This window comes from Oryzias latipes, chromosome 14 (genome assembly GCF_002234675.1).
Source record: "Oryzias latipes chromosome 14, ASM223467v1".
Classification (NCBI taxonomy): Eukaryota; Metazoa; Chordata; class Actinopteri; order Beloniformes; family Adrianichthyidae; genus Oryzias; species Oryzias latipes.
In genome coordinates, this window is record NC_019872.2 from 7737907 (window position 1) to 7757881 (window position 19975).

General features: G+C 38.3%; 1 protein-coding gene across 1 annotated transcript; it reads right to left on the minus strand.

Annotated features, from left to right (window-relative positions):
- Positions 1-225: 225 nt before the first annotated feature.
- Positions 226-17249, minus strand: LOC105355570 (adhesion G-protein coupled receptor G4). Its single transcript, XM_011483205.3, has 32 exons — positions 17186-17249; positions 16924-17009; positions 16288-16412; positions 15967-16207; positions 15574-15861; positions 14245-14342; positions 13943-14004; positions 13740-13791; positions 13550-13578; positions 11787-11941; positions 11466-11714; positions 11315-11388; positions 11105-11172; positions 10954-10996; positions 9103-9125; positions 8788-8933; positions 8570-8699; positions 7013-7113; positions 6717-6921; positions 6480-6645; positions 5688-5834; positions 5459-5584; positions 5331-5376; positions 5109-5212; positions 4798-4919; positions 4314-4582; positions 4110-4218; positions 3710-3788; positions 3407-3608; positions 1747-1848; positions 1488-1652; positions 226-1019 (listed from the first exon to the last, which is right to left on the minus strand). The coding sequence occupies exons 2-32, from the start codon at positions 17000-17002 to the stop codon at positions 931-933; spliced, it is 3894 nt and encodes a 1297-aa protein (XP_011481507.1). The 5' UTR covers positions 17003-17009; positions 17186-17249; the 3' UTR covers positions 226-930.
- Positions 17250-19975: the final 2726 nt, after the last annotated feature.

The window sequence follows — 19975 nt, forward strand, 5'->3', positions numbered from 1 at the left end:
TTCAGGTCAAATAACTTTTTTTTCATTGTTTTAGTTAAACCGCTGCTAAAGAAAATAACATGTTAAACTAACATTGTACTTTTATTTATTTATTTGGCTGTTTTAACAATGTCTCCTGTTTCATTTACCTGCTTGGCAAAAGGCAAGTAATCTATTACATTGTCAGTAACTTTCAATAATCTATTTGTACAAAGTGTTTCCCAGAAACGGCTTCAGAAACATGACTTTGTGGCCTCACTGTTCTCTTTTTAATGCAGATGACTGATGAACGACATGGCAGCAACAGGAAATCTCAAAAAGAATGACACTGTAAGGATTTTTTATTTCTCATTGATTGATCTGTACATACACACCTCGGCATATCTGGAGTTTGTGTTTCGTTTAAAATCAATGGAAAGCTCTGCTGAATATGACCAGAAAAAGGCTCCGATTTGTCGCCCTGATGATCACTTCAAAGATGTCTGACTTCACAAGAACAAAGCGACATTCAGAATCACATTACCGCTGATTGAAGCAGAATAAAATGTTTTGGAAAGAGTATGCAAGGTGACACTTTTGTCATACTTGTGTGTTTTTTCTTTTTTCCCCCCTTCAAACTATGCCACGGTTCATTGTCACCACAGCTCTGTTCACCAGTTGCTTGGCAACCAACTCCTCCTTGGAAGTGATGCAACTGCTCATGTCTCCATAATTGTAGGCTCATTTACAATATTTAGCAAAAACAAAATCAACAAAAGAACTGCTTGAAAGAATCACCTAATGAAGCTGTTGCCTTGTAGATATCCGTGTGGCTGCACTCTGTGTTAATTACATATGTGCGCCCGCTGTCGCTAAAGGCGGCATAACCCACTTTGAATTTGGAGTTGTGCAGACGAGGAAATGTGTCTTCTGTGCCCGCTCGACCAGAAAGTGAGTTCTCCAGTCTGTTGTTTAGTTTACCCCCCTGTAGGAAGCCAGAGTCTTGGTATCTGGGGGGCCTCTCTGGACTCGAGGCAGAGCCAGGCTGTTCACAAACAGACCTGCGAGATAATTAAACATCTGTGTGAGGTGGAGAGGTGTGAAGAACTGATTACGTTGGCGGAGATATTCTGTCTGAAATGTTTTGGGTCAAACTTAAATTAAACTCAGATTGTGAAGGAACCCTCTGAAGAAATTGCACTGGTGTCATCTCAGTTGTGCTTAAACAAACCTAATTATAACGTGTTGTAATTATTGAATGTCGGGGCGGATTCATTAAGCAGTGACCTTCATTCCAGCAGCTGTGATCAGCTGATTTTCTAGTTTCTGTTTAAACGTTCAGCAGATTAAATTGCTAAAAGATGAAACTTTCCTGTAAAACATTACACTTCTACAAGATTAAACCGAAACCTGTAATTTGTTTTTTTTCATGAAATGCGTTTAATGGGTTGGCTGTTTTGCCTGTGATTACTGCCTGCCTGTTTAGAGCTTCTTTCTAAGCTGTGCAGCGTTGAGCTGAGTTTTCTCACCCAGGTGGGGTCTCTTGCAGGACGAATCTCTCTGGCTGGAGTCCGAAGAGGCGGACGTGCTCTCTGTGGAGCTGGACTTCACTGACTGGAAGGACTGCGACGCCGCTCTTGGGAGATTCTCTCTGGGTTCGGCCTTGACTCCAACCGACGCGGAGTTGCTCCATTCTGCGAAGAATAGCCACTGTCAAGGTACTGCCAGGCTGTTAAAAAGATGTTTATAAAGCAGCTGAAATGAGAACATAATGTGATTGTTCTGTACCAGAGTACTCATCCAGTCGGAAACGTCCAAAGCACAGGTGAATTCTAAACTGCTTCCTGACGTTCTCCTTCATCAGACAGTGAAAGATGAAGATGAAAAGACCTGAATGGAACCATAAAAAAGATCAGATAAGCTCCCAATTTGAAGGTTTTAAACATAAAATCTAACATCTGGTCATGTCAAGCTCATGTGATCAAATAAAGCTCAGATGAGGGACAGATTCACTTTACAAGCCAAATAATTGGTTTAATGTTAGAATAAAATAGCCAAATGCAGAAAGGCTGTAGTAAATGTTCATGATGGTTAATTTGTCACTGGGTTGCATGGAAGACAAACCAAGTAAGAAGACTCTTTACTGCTTTCATGCAGAATGAAATGACAAGTAACTCTTAAACCCCCATTCTGATGAAAATCATGTTTTTGTTTTGTTTTTTAACATGGAGGGGTTGCTCCACGCCAGTCGGCCCGGCCACAACTCAGAGGCAAATTTCTAATGAACTACTGCCGCTCTGCAGAAACTACGTCCTAGAAAACCACATGATTTTTTTTTATTGTTGCACAAAAACAGTAACTATAATTGAGAGGCCTAGAGACTTAAATCTACTGGTTATCTGCTCACCTTTAGAAATAAAAGTTCTTTATCATATAGTCACATTGACTCTGGGTTTCTGCCAATAAATAATTTTATGATTTGCATAAAAAAATAGGTGTATAACTAGGCAACATGTATAATTGAAGGAGCAAAAAAAAATTTAAAGCCCCTTTAACACTATTTGGCTGGTATCCCTTTGGTATCCCTTTTTGCCAAAACAAATTCAAATTTTTAGGGTTTTGCTGATTTTGAAAGAAACAAACTAGGCCTTAACACCACTGTATCACCCTTAGGAAATAAAGAAATGATCACAAGTTAGATTAAACAAACTGTCGTTTTGGGAGCACACAAACATGTTTTGCATTTTTACTGCTTTTACTGTTTTTTTTTTAAGGACAGTGTTTATAACATTTCAGCATTACAAATAGTTGGTCCACGAGTCAAAACATTTATGTAATTTATAGATGAGTATTGAAATTGTAATTTACCCAATAGTAACTGGGATAGGCTCCAGCAACCCTGTGACCCAAAAGGGATTTACAGGTTTGGAAGTTAAAGTACCATTATCTGTCACACACCTAGGTCTGTGAAATTTGTTCTCTGCATTTGACCCATCCCCTGGGGGAGCGGAGAGCTGCAGACACAGCCTCGCTTGGGAACCATTTGGGGGCTTAACCCCCCAATCCAACCCCTTAGTGCTGAGTGTCAAGCAGGGAGGCATTGGCTCCCATTTCTAGAGTCTTTGGTATGACTCGGCCTGGATTTGCACATCCGACCTTCCAGTCACAGGGCGGACACTCTACCACAAGGCCACGGAGCTGGTTGGATGGATGGTTGAATTTCTGCTTTAGATCAACCAATAGTATTTATTCTTTAAAAGTATTTTTTAAGAAATCCTTCATGGTCATATACTCATTTCTGTTTGTAATGACGCTCATCTTAAATAGGAAACAAAAGCGCTGTAGTTTTTATCAAATTTAGCAACAAAAGTCCTGGAAAAAGACTCCAGTTGAGATTAGTTCTTATGGTTTCATCATGTTTCCTTTGTTAGTCCAGTGAAAAAGCAACCTTGCAGTGTGTTGAGCACAGAGAACAGGTACAGCATGAAAATCCTCGCTGGCCCCCAGGTGAAGAAGCCAACTGTCCATGTTAGTCCAAGTAACAAGGTGAGGCTGGCCACTCCCTTCAGGTCATGCAGAAGTCCTCTTGGGGTCCCCGCGGGACTGTTGACACGCATTCTGCGGATTTGAATCAAAACCACCACAAACACCTGAAAGGAAGTGAAAAGTAAGCCTCAGAAAAATGTGGCTCGAAATCCTCCAGATTCAATATTTCAGAGACGTGGCTGAACACTTTAGTAGAACTGTTTACCCCGATGTTGAAGAGAAAGAGCAGTGCTGCGTAGGCAACGACGGAAACATAAAATGTTATGTTGTCCTGAATCCAGCAACTGAGGGAACAAAGCAGAAATGCTTGTAAAGAATAAAATATTCTGATCTTAGTGTTTCTGCACTTTATAATCTCCCATCAGTGATATAGGATCAAATGCTATATATCAGCTCATAGGTGCTTCGAATTGTAGTATGTAGTGCTATTATGTGCAAAACCTCACATAATAGCAAAACTCCATCAGTTGTTACTCATTAGCTCCCTCAAGTGGTGACAATAATAATTTTCTTTCTGTGTAACTTGAGCCAGTCCATGGACATTTTAGATCTACTGTAATCCAAAAATAAAATGAAACTTCAATAAAAGTTAAACCGGAACTTACAAGTTGTCAGTATTGTTCATCGTTAGCAAGGCAGAGTGGGTTGTCATGTGACCGCCATAAGCCTCTTTGTTGATAATGAGCACCAGGACGCACACCACCAGTGGAATCCCTAAAGAAAAGTTCAAAAACAATAAGATTAGATTTTCTTCTAATTCCTTTTTTCTAAGTTCGATTATGTGAGTCAACAGTGTGCCGTGGACTCACCCCATCCCAGAGCGCAGAACTTGAGAATATAGGAGGGCACGTAGACGTTAAAAACTTTGACGAGGGCGAAGTACATGTTAACGGCCTCCAAGCCCATCCAGCTAAAGGAAGCCAGGAGGAAGTAGTGCAGGGTGGAGGCAACAGCCACACAGAGGCCGTACACCCCCCAAGAGGACAACCAGGAGTTGACCAGAAACACCAGGTTCAGGCCCAGCAGGGCCAAGGACAGGTTGATCAGGATCTGAGACGGGTAGTCTCGGCGAAGCTTGCTGATCAGAAAAACGGCATAATTGGGAGAAAGTGAACCACTTGAAATAGGAGACAGGGCAGACTTTTTATTTTCATTAGACGATATTCAACAATCTTTCACCATTTTCAGAATAATTCCATTTTTGCGTACTGGATACTGTGTGGGGATAAATGTGATCGTGTGTTGTCAAAATCCAAAAAAAAAACAAGGAGAACTGTGCAGTTTGAGTCTTACTCGAAAATTGTGTAAGTGAGGACAGTGATTCCCAAAAACAGAGACGAGAGTCCACAGCCCACATAGGTTATGATGGTGAGGATCTGGTCATTAGCAGGGTCCAGCTGAATCCGGGAGACGTCCTGTGCACACAAACAGACACACACGACTTTCTCAACAAGAGTCAACAGCTGCCTGTTTTCCAGAGTCCTTAAACGCTTCTGTTCCTTTGATATTTTCATAAAAATAACTTGTTTATCGGTTTAAATGTTTTTTTTTATAGTCCAATTGTTCTTCCAGGAAACTGTGAATCACCAGTAAATGCTTCATACCAGAAGAACTCCAAAGTGTGTGAGGTGATTGCACAGGCAGGTTGTGTAGTCAGAGCTGCTGTTGTGTTTACGGCAGCCTTCGTCATCCCAGCCTCCGTGTCCGTCTGTATGTGAACGTAAGAAGAAGACCAGAAAAATCCACCAAGTCTCTCAACAGACATCCTCTCTGTGTCCAAAAGGAAATTGATTTATATTTAGAGTATTGACTTAATTGGGACCTACTGTTTTTATTAAAGTTCCAGTACACACACTGCACGTCTTTGTGAAGCTTGATATGAAGCATAGGTTAAAATGGTTAGTTATAAAAGGTAATTGATTAAAATGAAAGTTATATTTGTGTGACGGATTACTGCATTCGGCTTCATATGGTGGAGCATGACGGTGACGTCTTCAGCCAGGTCTCTGATTGGTGCGCTGATGTTGGTCACACTGGCAGACACCACGAAGCTGTTCAGGATGTGCTGCTTGTGGTTGTGCTGAAGAAGCATGACAGTTGCGTAACTTATCATTCTGAGGAGCACCCTGGATTTGTTTTCTTGCCTGTTTGTTAGATTATCGAGATGAAAAAACTTTTTTTACCTGGAAGAGCAGTGGGATGCCGTAGAACTGAAACTGGACTCTCATCGGGTTCTGGTTTAGGTCGTGTTCTGGAAAGCTGTCCTTCAGGATAGATGGAAGGGAGATAAACGCCACTGTGCCATTGGGGGGACATTCATCAATACAAATCTGAAACAGAAGGAGGAATGTGTAGTAAGGTTTTCATGTCTTTTAATGTTCATTTGTGGACGAAATAAGTTCCAATATCTCGAATAATTGTGTCTGTATCTACATAAGTATCTTCAATTAATGTTGCTTCTGTTTTTATGATTCAGTGAAACACAAGAAATCTGATACGAGTTTATGAAATATTTCTGTAATTTCTTTTGTTAAAATTTTCATGCTAACTCCTGTTGCAGTTTTATCTATTTAAGGTGTTTAGTTTCTTATCAGATGTTAAAAAAAAAAAAATTAACTTTATTACGGATCATAAAAAAACCCCACAGATTTCGATTTCTGTCTTTATTTCTTAAATAAATAAATAAATAAAAATAAGCCATAAACAAAATGTTTATTTTCCCACAAGTCAATACGGACGGGTTTCATCGTGTTTTAATTAAATGACCGATGAATAAATTAATAAAAACAATTAATCAGAAAGAATTTGGGGTTTCTTTAAAAACAAAAAACAAAAAGGCCTGTATTTTCTTGAAACCCCCCAAAAATCTAGAAAACAGATCTGCTCCAAGTTTCAGACTTATCATCATCTTTACATGTAGAGACATGTGACTTACCTGCGCATTTTATATTTAGTAAATGTGAATTTTGTCTAACCTCAGGGTTTATACCAGTCAGGTCACACGTCACTCCAAAGTATAAGCTGTCAAACTGATCAGGAAATACATCCACCACTGAGAGAGCCATCGCCGGAGCAACCAGGGTGAAGGAGCCTTCGTATCCCACAATCCTGTCCCCCACAGACTCTGTAATGTTTAAAATACTGTGGGGGAAGACAGAGAAAACGTTAGAAAGTGCACAGATTCTGATCTCATCTGAAGTTTTCGTCCTTACGTGTTGGTAAAAGGTGTCAAGTTGCTGTCTGATTCCAGTATGTTTGAAATGACATTGATTACAGCTTGGCCCAGGTTGGGTGTGACCACACTAACGTTTAGAATAACCTTCAGCTTGTTGAGGACTGTGACCATGTCCTCGTAGAGCAGAGTGGAGCTGTCTCTTAATAAATCTTCAATTGTCTCCACCACATCCATTGCATTTTCTGGCAAATCAACCATGCAACAGAAGGTTTACTGTAATTTTAGACTTTAAAGAATGAATAATCAAATAACAAGACGAGCAGCTCAACCAACCAGGAGTAACTATTATATCATCCAGATCGGGGATAGTTTCCACCATTCGGTCGCAGTCTTCCAAATTTGAATCCAGCCAGTGGGTCAGCATGCAAACTTTGCTGCAAACACATGAAAAACATTTATTTTAGAAAAAAAAAAGTATTCAATATCTTTTACATTGGAAGTCAAGAGTTTGGAGATAACTGCCCGTATGGTTGTGTCTAAACGTTTGAATGGTGGATTCAATTCAGTTAAACTCAATTTTATGGGGCTTCATACCAGTAATTGTACAATAAGCATGAAATCCTAAAGAACAGGAATGGATGTTGGGGAGTCAAAAATTTGCACAAACCTGGACAGGAATCTCTGTCCAACCTTTAGGTACCAGATCTCCAGTATTATAAAAGCTAAATTATTTTCAATTTATATTTGAAGGTCCATATTTATTCGCTCCAACACTGTCCAACAATAAAAAGGAAAATCAAAAACTCATGAAAAGGGGAAGTGAGATAGTTTCTTATTTTTTCTTTAGGCAGAAAAAAAATTAAGGGCTTTTTCTGGAAACAGTTTTATGTAATGGAATAGTAATGGGATTTGGATGCTGGAGCCAACTACACATTCAATCATACCTTAGGACAATTTTAGAAACATTAATTGGCTTAAGATGCATGTTTTTGGAAACTCCACACAGAAAACACCCGGCTGGGATTTGAACCAGGGCCTTCTTTCTGTTAGAGTTGTAGCTATTACACCGCCGTTCAGCCCATGAAATATTCCAGACTTAACACACATCTTAACGAGTTCATTACTAGATAACAACACCATTTATGACTTTACACAACGCAGGTTATTCTAAAAATCATTTAGCTAATGATCCCTGAAAGGTACTAAAATCTAACTGATGTTTTTACTGCATAGTTGCTGTTCAACGCTGGGAAGCAGAGTCAACAAATTGAAAGAAAACGGGGACAAACCTTAAAAATATAAATCAATGGTAATAATCAATAACCAGACAGAGCCCTATCTAATGATGCATTAAATTTATGCTGATAGTTTTTTAACCAAACACATTAACCTCTGTCTGATTTCACATACTAATAGTAGAAATGATCACCCAACATTAGTTCTGTTTGCGGTGATGTTGAAGCTCAAAAGACAAAAATTGGTAGATTTTCAGGCTAAAGATTAATCTTTAAAACTGCAAAAAGTTTTGGTAATTCCTACATAAAACCTTTACTATTAATAAAGAAACAAAATGTTTTTCCTCCTTCCTATCTTTTTTTATAAATGTAGTTTGGCATTCTTAAAAATTATATATTTAATAAATATTTTTTTCCACTATTACCTACATGTCTGTCAAATGAAATCTACCGGTAATTATTGTTTAACATTCTGGATTACCAAGCAAAAAAACTAAAAATGCCTCATTAAATAGATCTGTTCTGACTGATTTTTTTTTAATCATCTATGATTTGAGTTATATTTTCCATCACCAAAACATTGATTTACAACTACCTATTTCTTGCCATAACATTATGAGTTTGCACTACGATACCCGTGTGTTAGAACTCTCACCAGTGTCGAGTGGCAGAGTGGAGAGGGTTTTTTGGGCATGACAGTGCTGCAGTTTTTCCTCCTGAAGTTTCAAGCCACGTAAACTGACCTTTCAGCGTCTGCTGGGTTTCCATGTTGCATTTATATACCACTGATGCATGAGAGAGAAAACATAATTTTAGAAACACAGTCACTGAATTGTAGGTTTGTGCCTATGAGTGAGTCCTAATCTTACTCACAAATGCGACTTATCTCTATGTCCTCTGTTGCTATGGTGATCGAGCCATTGTTATACGGGATCAACAGTAGATCCCGGATCTGCTTTACTATTTCCTGTGTGTCTGCAAACAGCATCAAGACTTGGACCTGGAAAATCAATCTTTCTCTGCAAACAGAGAAACAGTTTTATCATGAATGACACAAATATAATTGGTTTAAATACAGCAAAGAACAATACAAAGAAAAAAAATGACTCCGACTGAGAAATTTGAAAGTATTCTGGTCTAAGAACAAAAAATATGTTTAGCTTTCACTTGATCAAAGCTTCCCCATACCTTGATGCTTGGCGTATGGACACCTGGGAAACAATGAGAATCACAGCTTTTAGGTTAAGGTAGATCATTACTTTTTTAGAAGAGATTTTTCTTTTTTAATTTAAGATCATTTCTGCTCTTGAGAAACCAGAGAGGTGTGATGTTGAATGCGGTCAGTGGTTATGCTCCTGAGTGGGATCTAAGTAAAAGGACAATGAGAAATGCTGGAGAGAGATGGATGACATGATCCAGGATATCCAAAAAAAAAAAGGATGCGAGTGAAGGTTGGGATAGATTTTGATGGACATGTGGGTAATGGTGGAGTTTGGTATTCATGACAGGAATGCTGAAGGACAGATGGTGGTGGACTTTACTCAAAGAATGGACATGGCAGTGGAGAAGACAATTTTGAAAGAGAAAAGAGGATCATAGGGTGACGTGTACAGGCTGGGTGGAGTGAAGCCAAACAGCATGGGATGGTGGTGTGTAGGATTACTGGGGGTGAGGAAGATGATGAATATGAGGGCAAAGCGGAGGATCAAGTGATGGAAGCTGAAAAAGGAAGAGTACTTTGTGACTTTTAGGTAGGTCAGCTTTAGGAGATCTGGAAGTTAATTTAGATAAGTGTTTTCCAACCCTGGTCCTCAGGAAGCACTGTCCGGCAGGATTTCTATGTCAACCTGTTTCAACTCGTCCTCAAGATCTACAGAAGCCTGATAATGGTAATCATCAAAATCAAATAGTTGTGTTTGAGCAGGGTAGGGTTAAAAAAAATGCAGGACAGTTTTCCCTCTGGACCAGGGTTGGGAGACTGATTTAAATAACTGGACAGTTAAAGCTAAAGTGATCGGGGAGACTGGGAAGAAGGAGTGCCATCTGGAATGTGGCAAATAAGGGGACTTGGTGATAAAATGAAGAAGTTCTGGAGAGGAAAAAAAGTGAGACACTGAGAGAACAAGGAGTACAGGGAAAAGCTGGACGAGAATGTATAGGGGGCAAAGGCCAAACAAAAGGATGTATGAGGACTTGAATGACAGGTTGGGCACAAGAAGAGATGTGGATCTGTATGGACGTTGAGGTAGAAAGTAGGCCTAGAGGAAGACCAAAGAGGAGGCTGATGGATGTAGGGAAGAAGAACATTGGAGTGTTTGTTGGAAGGAAGGAAGTTGCAAATGATAGAATTAGATTTTGTCAGATTTGTTGTGGTGACCCCTTAAGGGAGCAGGTAAAGAGGTATCTAGAATTGTGAATTTTTTAAGAATCGAGGAACCAAACTTTACCAATTGATTTAGGCTCAGTGTCAATGTTCCAAAGTGGTCCAAGAACGATTTACAAGTCTGTTGCTAAAACTGAGGCCTTGGACTATTTTTTTATTTTTTTTATGAATTTACTCATTTGACTCTGTATGTCTTCCTGTTTGCCTGCAGATTTGACTCTGCTACTCTCTGATAACCTTTATCAAGGTCAATGTTTGGATCACTGAGGAACTCTTTCATTAAAATATGCTTTAAAAAACTGCGTAGATCTTAATTTAAGATGCATTAAAAATATCCTAATTTGCAAAGACGATAATGTTGATGATTGGGATTTATATAGCATAAGTTATATAAAAATACATCTTAAAGTTCCTCACATCAGATTATTACAAACAGAAAAAATCTCTTGGAACTGCTAAGAAGAACAGAAAAATGATAATTGAAGGTCAGGAAATGAAAGAAAAAAGAAAAAAAAGAGAAATTCAAATTAAGAACACCAATTAAAAGCACACTAATAAAAAACTCTAAAATGTTGAGTGTATACTCAGAATTGGCACAAGTACAAGAATAAAACCACTGTGAAAGTATTTAGTAGGATCATAATTTTTCTACTTACTGCATCAGAGGAAATGTTTTTTGATTGCAGATAGGACAACTGTCTGCAAACAAGAAAAAACTCAAAATATTCACATTCAATTTTCATTTTCTAGAGATACTTCTATGTATACAGAGATGAGTTGATTGTTGCTTTGGTTTTCAACATGTACCTTTCAGCTTTGGTGATCAGCTGAATGTCCAGCACAACCATCCGGTCATCAGGTAGACTCACGTTGAGCTGTGACGAAGATAACATTATCATTTACAATATATGTTTGAGTATTTACAGAATATTTTATACTAGTGACATTTAGATGTGTAAAACTTAAATTATATATTTTTGGGTAAAACCGGGGAGCTTTTTATCCTTATAGACGCACCCAGATAGGCAGGACTTCTTGAGGGTTATAATCTCCTGTTATGGACACATTCATCTTAATCTCAAAATACAGATCTGCAAGGACAAATAGACAAATTGGAGCCTTTTACTTTTATTTCTAGTGTAAATTTTGATGGATTTGACTGTCTGACCAGAGACATTTGTAAGGCCTGTTGGGAAGATGGTGGTAGATGTTTCTCTGGTGGGAGTGGTCCTGGTCGTTGTCATGGTTGTGGGAGTGGTCATGGTCATGCTAGTGGTCATGCTAGTGTATGGGACTTCAGGCGTGGTGGTTGGTGAGGGACTAGAAGAAGAGATTCCAGCTATATGGTTGGTGGTTGTGGAAAGAGTGGGGTCTGTCTCCACTGGAGGAGGGCTGATGGTGGCAATGGAGAAGCTATCTAGAAAACAAATGATTGTATCAGATTTTTTTCTGTTTGAATGATGCATCACCTTGGAGAAACCCTACATACCAACAGGAGTGGTCCGTATGGTATAGATATCCGCCCTCAGCTGCAGCACACCGCTAGGGTCATGGTAGGCTTCCATGAGGTCATTGTGTATCTCATTCTGCACATACGCCACATCCATGGGAGGGGAGACTGTGGCATGAACCAGACAGTAAAACCTGTTGAATGAGGGGAGAGTGTACTCGTGGGCTTTTACTTTCTCTTACAGAAATATCTTTTAAACTTGCTGGCATTTAATCTTCTTCGGAAGGAAACTCTGGAGTGGACAAGAACGTTTTTTGCAGGATTTTGGGGTCCATTTATCCTCTAATCTGCTTGTATGTGGGTCTTCTCAGTCTTGGAAACAACCCAAAGAAGGCAGTAATATGGGGTTATAAGATAAAACCCCAAGAACAAACAATCTTTTCTTAGTAACAAATGAAAAAAAGCAGATAAAAATCCTAAATTAACAGAATAAAGGGGTATTTTAGGAGAGACACCGCTGTGTAAATTATATCCCAAATCACTATTTTGGGGAGGTTTTTCCCCCCAATATCTTTTTTCTAGTCTTGGTGACATATCATACTTTGCACCATATGGCCTTTCCTACTATAAAGAGTTTAAGCTGATTTTTGTCTTTCTCTGTTGTAGCCACTATTGACAGTTGGAGGTAGTAGTGTCTCACATTAGTTTGCATTGTTAGTTCTTTTGATGTTAGGTCATAACCAGTTGGGATTGATTAGTCAACGATCAGTCAGTAATCCAGCAAATAGATAAATAGGGGAGATTAACATACCGGACAGTTGCTGGAACGCAACGTCATTTAGGTTGGAATTGGATTGGAATTTTTCTTTTTAACAACGAAATTAAGTATCTTATAAAATGTACCCTATGTTCAGTTGTTATGAATGTTAAATGTGATATCATAAGGTATAAAGCCATGCAACAGACTGGCGACCTGTTGGGGGTGTATGCCGTCTTTGTCCAATCGTAGCTGGATTGGCTCCAGCAACCCTGTGATCCCTAAAGGGATTCAGCAGGTTATGAATATGGATGCGTGGAAGGATGAAACAATTTTAATAAAACCAGACTGTACTAACAATTATTTTTGGGGAGGAATTAAAATATTTGACATTTAATTGATTGTGAACTGATTTGTTTGATTAATAAGTCACCCCAGATCTTTTTTGATGAACTGATATTTCTGCTTTTTCAACTTGTACCAAATTAAAAACAAAGGCTAGTCAAGCTTATCTCCTTAAAAAAGTAACAGATGTGCACTGGGATTTTTTTGAGCTTCATGTTTGTTCTGACATCTCATTCTGGCTTTTCTCTTTCTTCCAAAAACGTCAGTTTTATTTCAGACAAATAATGCTGTTCTCTTAAAATCTTGGTGAATTTTTATCGTGAAAAACGTTTGGAGCAAGTTTGACTTAAAGACCCACTCAATTAAAAAACAAAAAATTGTTTTTGGTGTTTTAAGGTGTTGTTGCATTTTTCCAGTGATGAAGGACATATATAAAGAAAATTTGGGGTTGAACTTCAGCGTATTTTGTCTTAATGTTTGAAATCATTTTTACTAGTTGTCTTGAGTCATTAATTCAAATTAATTGTGGAAAATATTCTAAGAGGTTTTTACAAATTGCAAGCTGTAAGTTCCAAATGCAACATATTATTTTTACACATTTGTTATTAATTCATACTTTACAACAAGATGAGTGCAATTAACTGTTTTTTTTTGTGGATGGCTATCAGAAAATTCAAATGAAGAATTATTATCACCTTACCTGTTGATATTAGGCCCCGCCCACTCCTTCTAAAAAATGTAAAATGGATTATAGCTTCAGTTTAAACGGAGCAATTATAGACATTTTAATCTTTCAGTCCCACTCCGTAAGTGTCAACACGTTCACCTGGACATTTGTATTTGCTTTTGGTTAACAGCCATCTGATAAACCTGCGAGTCTGTGTGCTTACCAGCTTGTCTTCAGCTGGTGTCGCTCCTCCTAAACGTTCTTCACTGGAAGAGCTGCATAAAACATCAGACAAGTTCACATGGCTTTGGGTTCATTGCTTCCAGCTTCTCTGACACATACCATAAAAACAAGTTTTATTGACTTCACGCAATTTATTACAGAAAGCGTGTAATATCAGTGTTGTAAATTTAAATGATCTCCAACCTGATGATGTCAAACACAGACACTCTGTGTAGATAGATGCTTTTTGGCAGAACCACTCGCAGCTGCAACAGAGGTCAACAAAAAAAACTGATTGGAGTCAAAAATGATGCTGTCCAACACAAAAGATTCAAAAAAGACAAATATGAAAAATAATAACATGATAGTGTTTTTAACTGTAGTGACATTTTTCTCTCTTTGCAAAACTGATAGTCATTGCAATAGCTACTTTTAACTTGGACTACATTTTTTAATTAGGTTTGATTAATAAGCTTAGGAAGGAAACAGACAGTTGTGAGCTTTACCCAGCGATGAGCGATGTCTCTGGCTCTGTAGAGCTCAGTGTTGTTCTGGTCGTAGCGGATGATCTCAATGAGCAATCTCACTTCATAAAAGGACCATTCTACAAAATACATAAATAGATAAATTCAGTCCAAAATTATTAAGGACAGACAAACATAAAATTGCTATTCTACAACAAATTTTTATCGTTAAAAACAAATGATCTTTTTATTAATTTTTTAAGAGAATTATAAATCATGATGAAAGTTAAAAACTGCATGTTCAGTAAGGGTTAATGCCAGAGGAAGTGTGGATTATCACTTTTTAACGCACGTCGTGGAAGCCTGACGGAGGACGGTTGCTTCCAGGAAGTGCGTTAAAAAGTTACAATGCACACTTCGAAGGCCATTAACCCGCTTATACCATGGTCACTTACAAAAGCAATAAATATTAACCAGTTTTTAGTCATTACTTCTTGTTTTTTATTTCCGCTTTGCATTGCTTTTCTCACAAAAAGCGGACTATTTGTCGCTCCGCACCACGGAACAAATAGTCCGCGTCACGCCGCACCACTGCTGCAGTCAAGATTCGAGCGATAGATAGATAGATAGATGTGGATCTTTCCGATGGGCTAAATAAAGCATCAGTTCAGAGAGAAAGTTCACCTCTTACCGCTTGTTTTTGTCCAAATGATGAAGCAAAAGTTTGTTTTATAGAAGCCAGCGCAGTGATACAAAACATTTAAGCTAGGCCACCGGAACTTCTTTTTTCACCTAGCGGTTATCCTGTGGAATATCTTTTTAATGCACACCCAGCAGCCAATAAGAATTGAGTATTCATCCGGACCATGGTATAACCATGTTTAACATTTACATATTCATCTGTAAATGTACATCTATGCTATTCCAATTTTTTATTTGTTTTAACAGTTGTAAATAAAACATTTTAAATCTATTTTAAATTTAATTTTTAGAAATCTATCAGGTTGCATCACCAGAAAAAGGTGATTAGGCACATATTTCTTAAAGTAGACTAAAACTGCAGGCTGTAGAAAAGGAAAGGTTTTGACAGGTATATGATTAATTTTTTAGTCTGTGATGTACCTGCATTCAATCATACAGTAGCTTTTTTTTTCCTGTTCAACGAGCTAAAACACAGGTGTTCCATATAAAATATTAAGCTGCAAGTGTAAATCAAATGCAGCAGTACAGGGACTGCACAATGAGGGGCACCACAACATTACTGCATTCACTGTCCGCCGTGTAACAAGAATAAAAGGAGAAAACTGAAAAAATGTTCAAATTAACATTACTTGGAGTTCATGCAATCAAAAACTGTGAACTTGAACTCACCGCACAGGAGGCTTAAATCTTTGCTGCTTCCGCAGGACAGTGTGTCCCAGTGATCCTCTTCCCACTTCACTATGTCCCCCTCTGTGCATTTCAAAGACGTCACTTCTGCTTTGCTGCGCTCTTTCCCCCACATCCGAAACATGGATAATTTGCCTGGGAAACTGCTGTATGGAATCACCTGAATATTTCCCTTATCAATATAGTGTCCTGCACCCAAACTGAGAGACCCATTGGGGGACAGCTTGCAGCTTGAGGGGGATGCGAAGGAGGAAGGTCTTGGATAAGAAACTGCAGGAAAAACAAAGTTGAAATTGATTCTCAGCTGCATTTCAGCTGAACTATAACATGGCATAGATATCCTGACTTAAACTGAAAATTTAAAGAGAAACTCACCTGCCGTCATGTTTATTCGCTCCCCATTAACAAACAGGGTAAGGTTGTTTGTTTGAGACCAGGTGATGCACACTGAGTACCACTGGGACAGGTAGAGGTTTACTGGCAGGGTTTTCCACTCCTCCCCAAACAACCAGACAACCAAAAGCTTTCCTTTTACGCCCAAGCCCAGCTCAGCATACTGAGCAGCAGGATGTCTGTACATGAAGACTGTTGTTGGTAGTAGGGAAGTAAGTTCAGCCTAAACGTGAGATGAGCTTTAGTCCAAACTAAGCTTTCATAACAGCATTGTTTCTCCCTCATCTTGTTTCTCATCAATACCTTAACTTTCAGATTAAGGCAGACGGTCAGTTCTTGCAGAGCAGGGATGGAGACTTGAGGATTCAGTCTCCAGTGGCTACATCGAGAGAAGTCCCCCACCTTTCCCCACAGACTGTTACAAGGCACTAACACAAGCAAACAAGATGTCTGGATCAAGTACACTTTGACAGTAGGAATCTGAAGATTTTCTAGAAAAGTTCTACCCCCAAATAATGTTCTCCCTCTGGGAAAAAGCATTTGAGAGTTTTGGAACATTGTTGGAGCACATGACTGCAAACTCATAATTTATAACAAGCATTTCATGCTAAATAAATGCACACATTTGTTTTATTGTGCCTACATTTGAGTCCAGGTATATAAACATTTCAAAATATATTTTAAAGGGTGCACAGGCAGCACTGGGTATCACCTTTCATATGCCTTAATGATGTTAACGTCAGCTATCAAAGCTTCAGTTATGTTTGTTATAGAAATTTCTTACATTTTTTTCTCTTTCCCCTACAGAACTGTGAGAAAGCAGCCGTTATTTTGTAATAGTGCACATTTTTTCTCCACATCAAATAATTTGATAACTATAACCAGTCTTTATTATGAAAGGAGACATCTTTGTGCTGTCTGCGCTTTCAGGATTCCTACCTGTCTCCTGAACACAAGCAAAACCACTCTGTAGTGACAGAATCATGAATACTTCTGGGAAGATTTTCAGGAAAATCATCACAAATCTGGAAAGAAAAACAGGCTTTTTCAGTTTGATTTTCTATAAGGCACTCCAGTCTTGTAGAAGTCAGTATCTTGTATTTACTTCAGTAAGAAATACCTACAAAATTTAAATAATTGATAAAAATGATGTTAAAATAAGGCTTCAAGTGCCCATGACAAGAACTGAAGTATTACCTACCTTTTAGTGCAATAATCAGAAGGAAAATCGTTTTCCAAACAAGTGGCAGACCAAATGACGAGTTCTGAGACGAAGACCAGAAGGAGTCAAAATGAGGATGGTAGGTGTGTTTGTGAAGTCAAATCAGGAAGTGCATGGCTTTGATTGGTTCATTTATTTGTGTGTTTAGCTGACGGAAAAGGCTGGGAAGCAAATCGTGTGCATATCTGCTGCAATCTTTTCTGGTAATTTTAGGTTAAAGATCACAAAAAGGCAATAAAATCTAACTGTTACGACAAAGAAACACTGTCAACACTGGGGGTGAAAATCTCAGATTTCAGGAACTTGGTTGGTACTACTGTTTCTCATACTAATACAAGTCAATTTGATTTATGGTAACCTGTCTTAACAAGTATATAACTAACAGTAGTAACTCCAGGTTTCATACAAGAGTTATTTATTTATTACTCACATAAAAAAGGTTATTAGAGATTACCCAATCAGATTCTTTTGGCCTAGATCTGGTTCCAAGTCACTTGATTTTGAGAATCTGCCGATAGAGTCTGCATTCAGTACTATTGTAATGCCTTAGAAAGATGAATACATTTATTTGGCAGATCCAGGTTGACCCCTATTCATATTTTATTAACCTTTTTTCTCATTCAACAGTTAAACAGAGCACTTCTGTGAAGTAACTTCAACAATCAAGAAAAAATAGTGCAACAATCAACTAGAAAAACAATTTCCTATAAACTAGTAAAAAACAAAGTGATAATTAGTCATTTATGAAAGGCTGGTTACTGTAGTTTTAGGATCTTCAGAACCATTGAACATTTTTCATTACATGTGATTCACATAAGAATTCCTAAATTAAAACGTATTTCTTCACAAATGATCATTGCGGCATGAATATGATGAGTATGTATGACTAGCCCGTATCAGTGTAACAGGTTTTGGCTGATTTTGAGATATCATGGATTTCTGTATTTTTTAAAATAACTTTTTCCCGAAGCTAGACGGTCGCGTGGCTGTCGGTTTTAAACATTTATCAAAACAGTTATTAATCCCAGGAGTCAGAATCTGTGAATTTTACCAAATTTACCAAACTGTTTTTATCAATCTAGTGCAATATTCTGCTGGGTTTAACAGCAACAATATACTATGAGTGTTTGTCACCAAGTATTTGTCTGAAATAAGCTTGAAGTATGTAGCGCTGATCATAATAAGAATAAATCAAATATGCGATCCCTGATCATGGTATAACATGCAGTTTTGATCGATCTAAAACTACATTATTGGGCCAGATTTCCAATCACATGGTCGTTATTAGAACTTGATTGAAAAAAAGATCTTAAAATATGTCATTTTTATTTGATAGCACGGAACTCCATGCTTCTCAATGATTGTTAATTAAACTGAATAAACATGTGTGAACAGTATTTGTATTGTGTACATGTTTACATGTGAACATTTTTGGAGCCAACAGGTGTGTTTATAACATTTGAGTGTGTGTGTGGACAGGCCCCGCCCCTTTTAGATTTGTTTTACATCTGAATCTAACAGTAATAATTATAAACATCCAGCAACTTGTTGCTTTATGCTGTTAATGGTTTTACCCCCATCACCCTTCAATCCCCCCCTCTCTAACATCCCTCTCTTTTCCCTCCTTTCTTTTTCCGTAAGGTCCAACACCATAATTTTACAAATATAATTAAGATGAATAAAGTTTGGCCTAGATTACAAAAGGGGTTTATTCAGACATACCTCTGGTTTGTCTGAAGATTCATAACTCCTGTTGTTAAAGTAAAATCTGAGAGGCCACAAGAGGCCTTCAGCTCTCATCTGTTTGCTCAGCTGTTGGACAGGACAAGTTAGAAAAATAAATAAACGGAATATCCCTAATAGCTTCCCATTAACCCTAACAACAGTAAAAAGGCATCATCAATAAGATTTTGGTCCCAGACACTTCAGTACAATTCAGTTTGATTATACATTGCCAGTTCAAAACTGCAATTGTATCAAAGCACGACACAAGAAAACAATAAACGCATCAAAAAGAGCTCTAATAATTAGGATTGTCACACTCCAGTTCAGTCCAGATAATTTCAATGAAGACAGAACATTTCAATTGTATCCTATTGACTTAAATGGAAATAGAAGAGTACTTGACAGTGGGTACTTATTCTTCTGACAGTCTCATTATAAATAATCATTTAAATGTATCTAAGTTGTATTAACACTCCACTCCATGAACTGCCATTGTGGTGGGGGTGGGTACCTGAGTGCTTGATCTTGGGAGCCTTGGTGTCTTCGGGATAGTGCCTCTATAAGACCTCCATAGAAGGGTCCTATAGGTGAATAGCCAGACGAGGAGCGGTTGAATCACCCCCAATAAATAACATTTAAAAACCTGTAATTTTCTTGGACATTGTTTCTGCAGAGTGGCAGGACTTCATAAAAATGTTGCCTCTGAATTGTGAGCAGGACTGTTGGCGAGGAGTAAACTTGCACTAATTTCTCATCATCCCACCAGCATACAGCCCCTTACACCCCCAGGACGACATTTGTGATGAAACAAAAAGGCCCAGCAATATTGTAGCTATCCAGGCATGTGGTACTGAGCCAGATGTCAGCTCGGATGAGAAAAATGAAAACTTACATGGCTCTATTTCCCTACTAGTGGATGCATCAGAATGAAGCAGCGCTGGGAGCTTGTGGCCTGCGGATTGTAGTTTTTACAGAATAACTACAAGTTTTTTTTTCTATTTTTTAAAAGGCCTTTGTCTGCTCCGGACACACCGCAATTTGAAT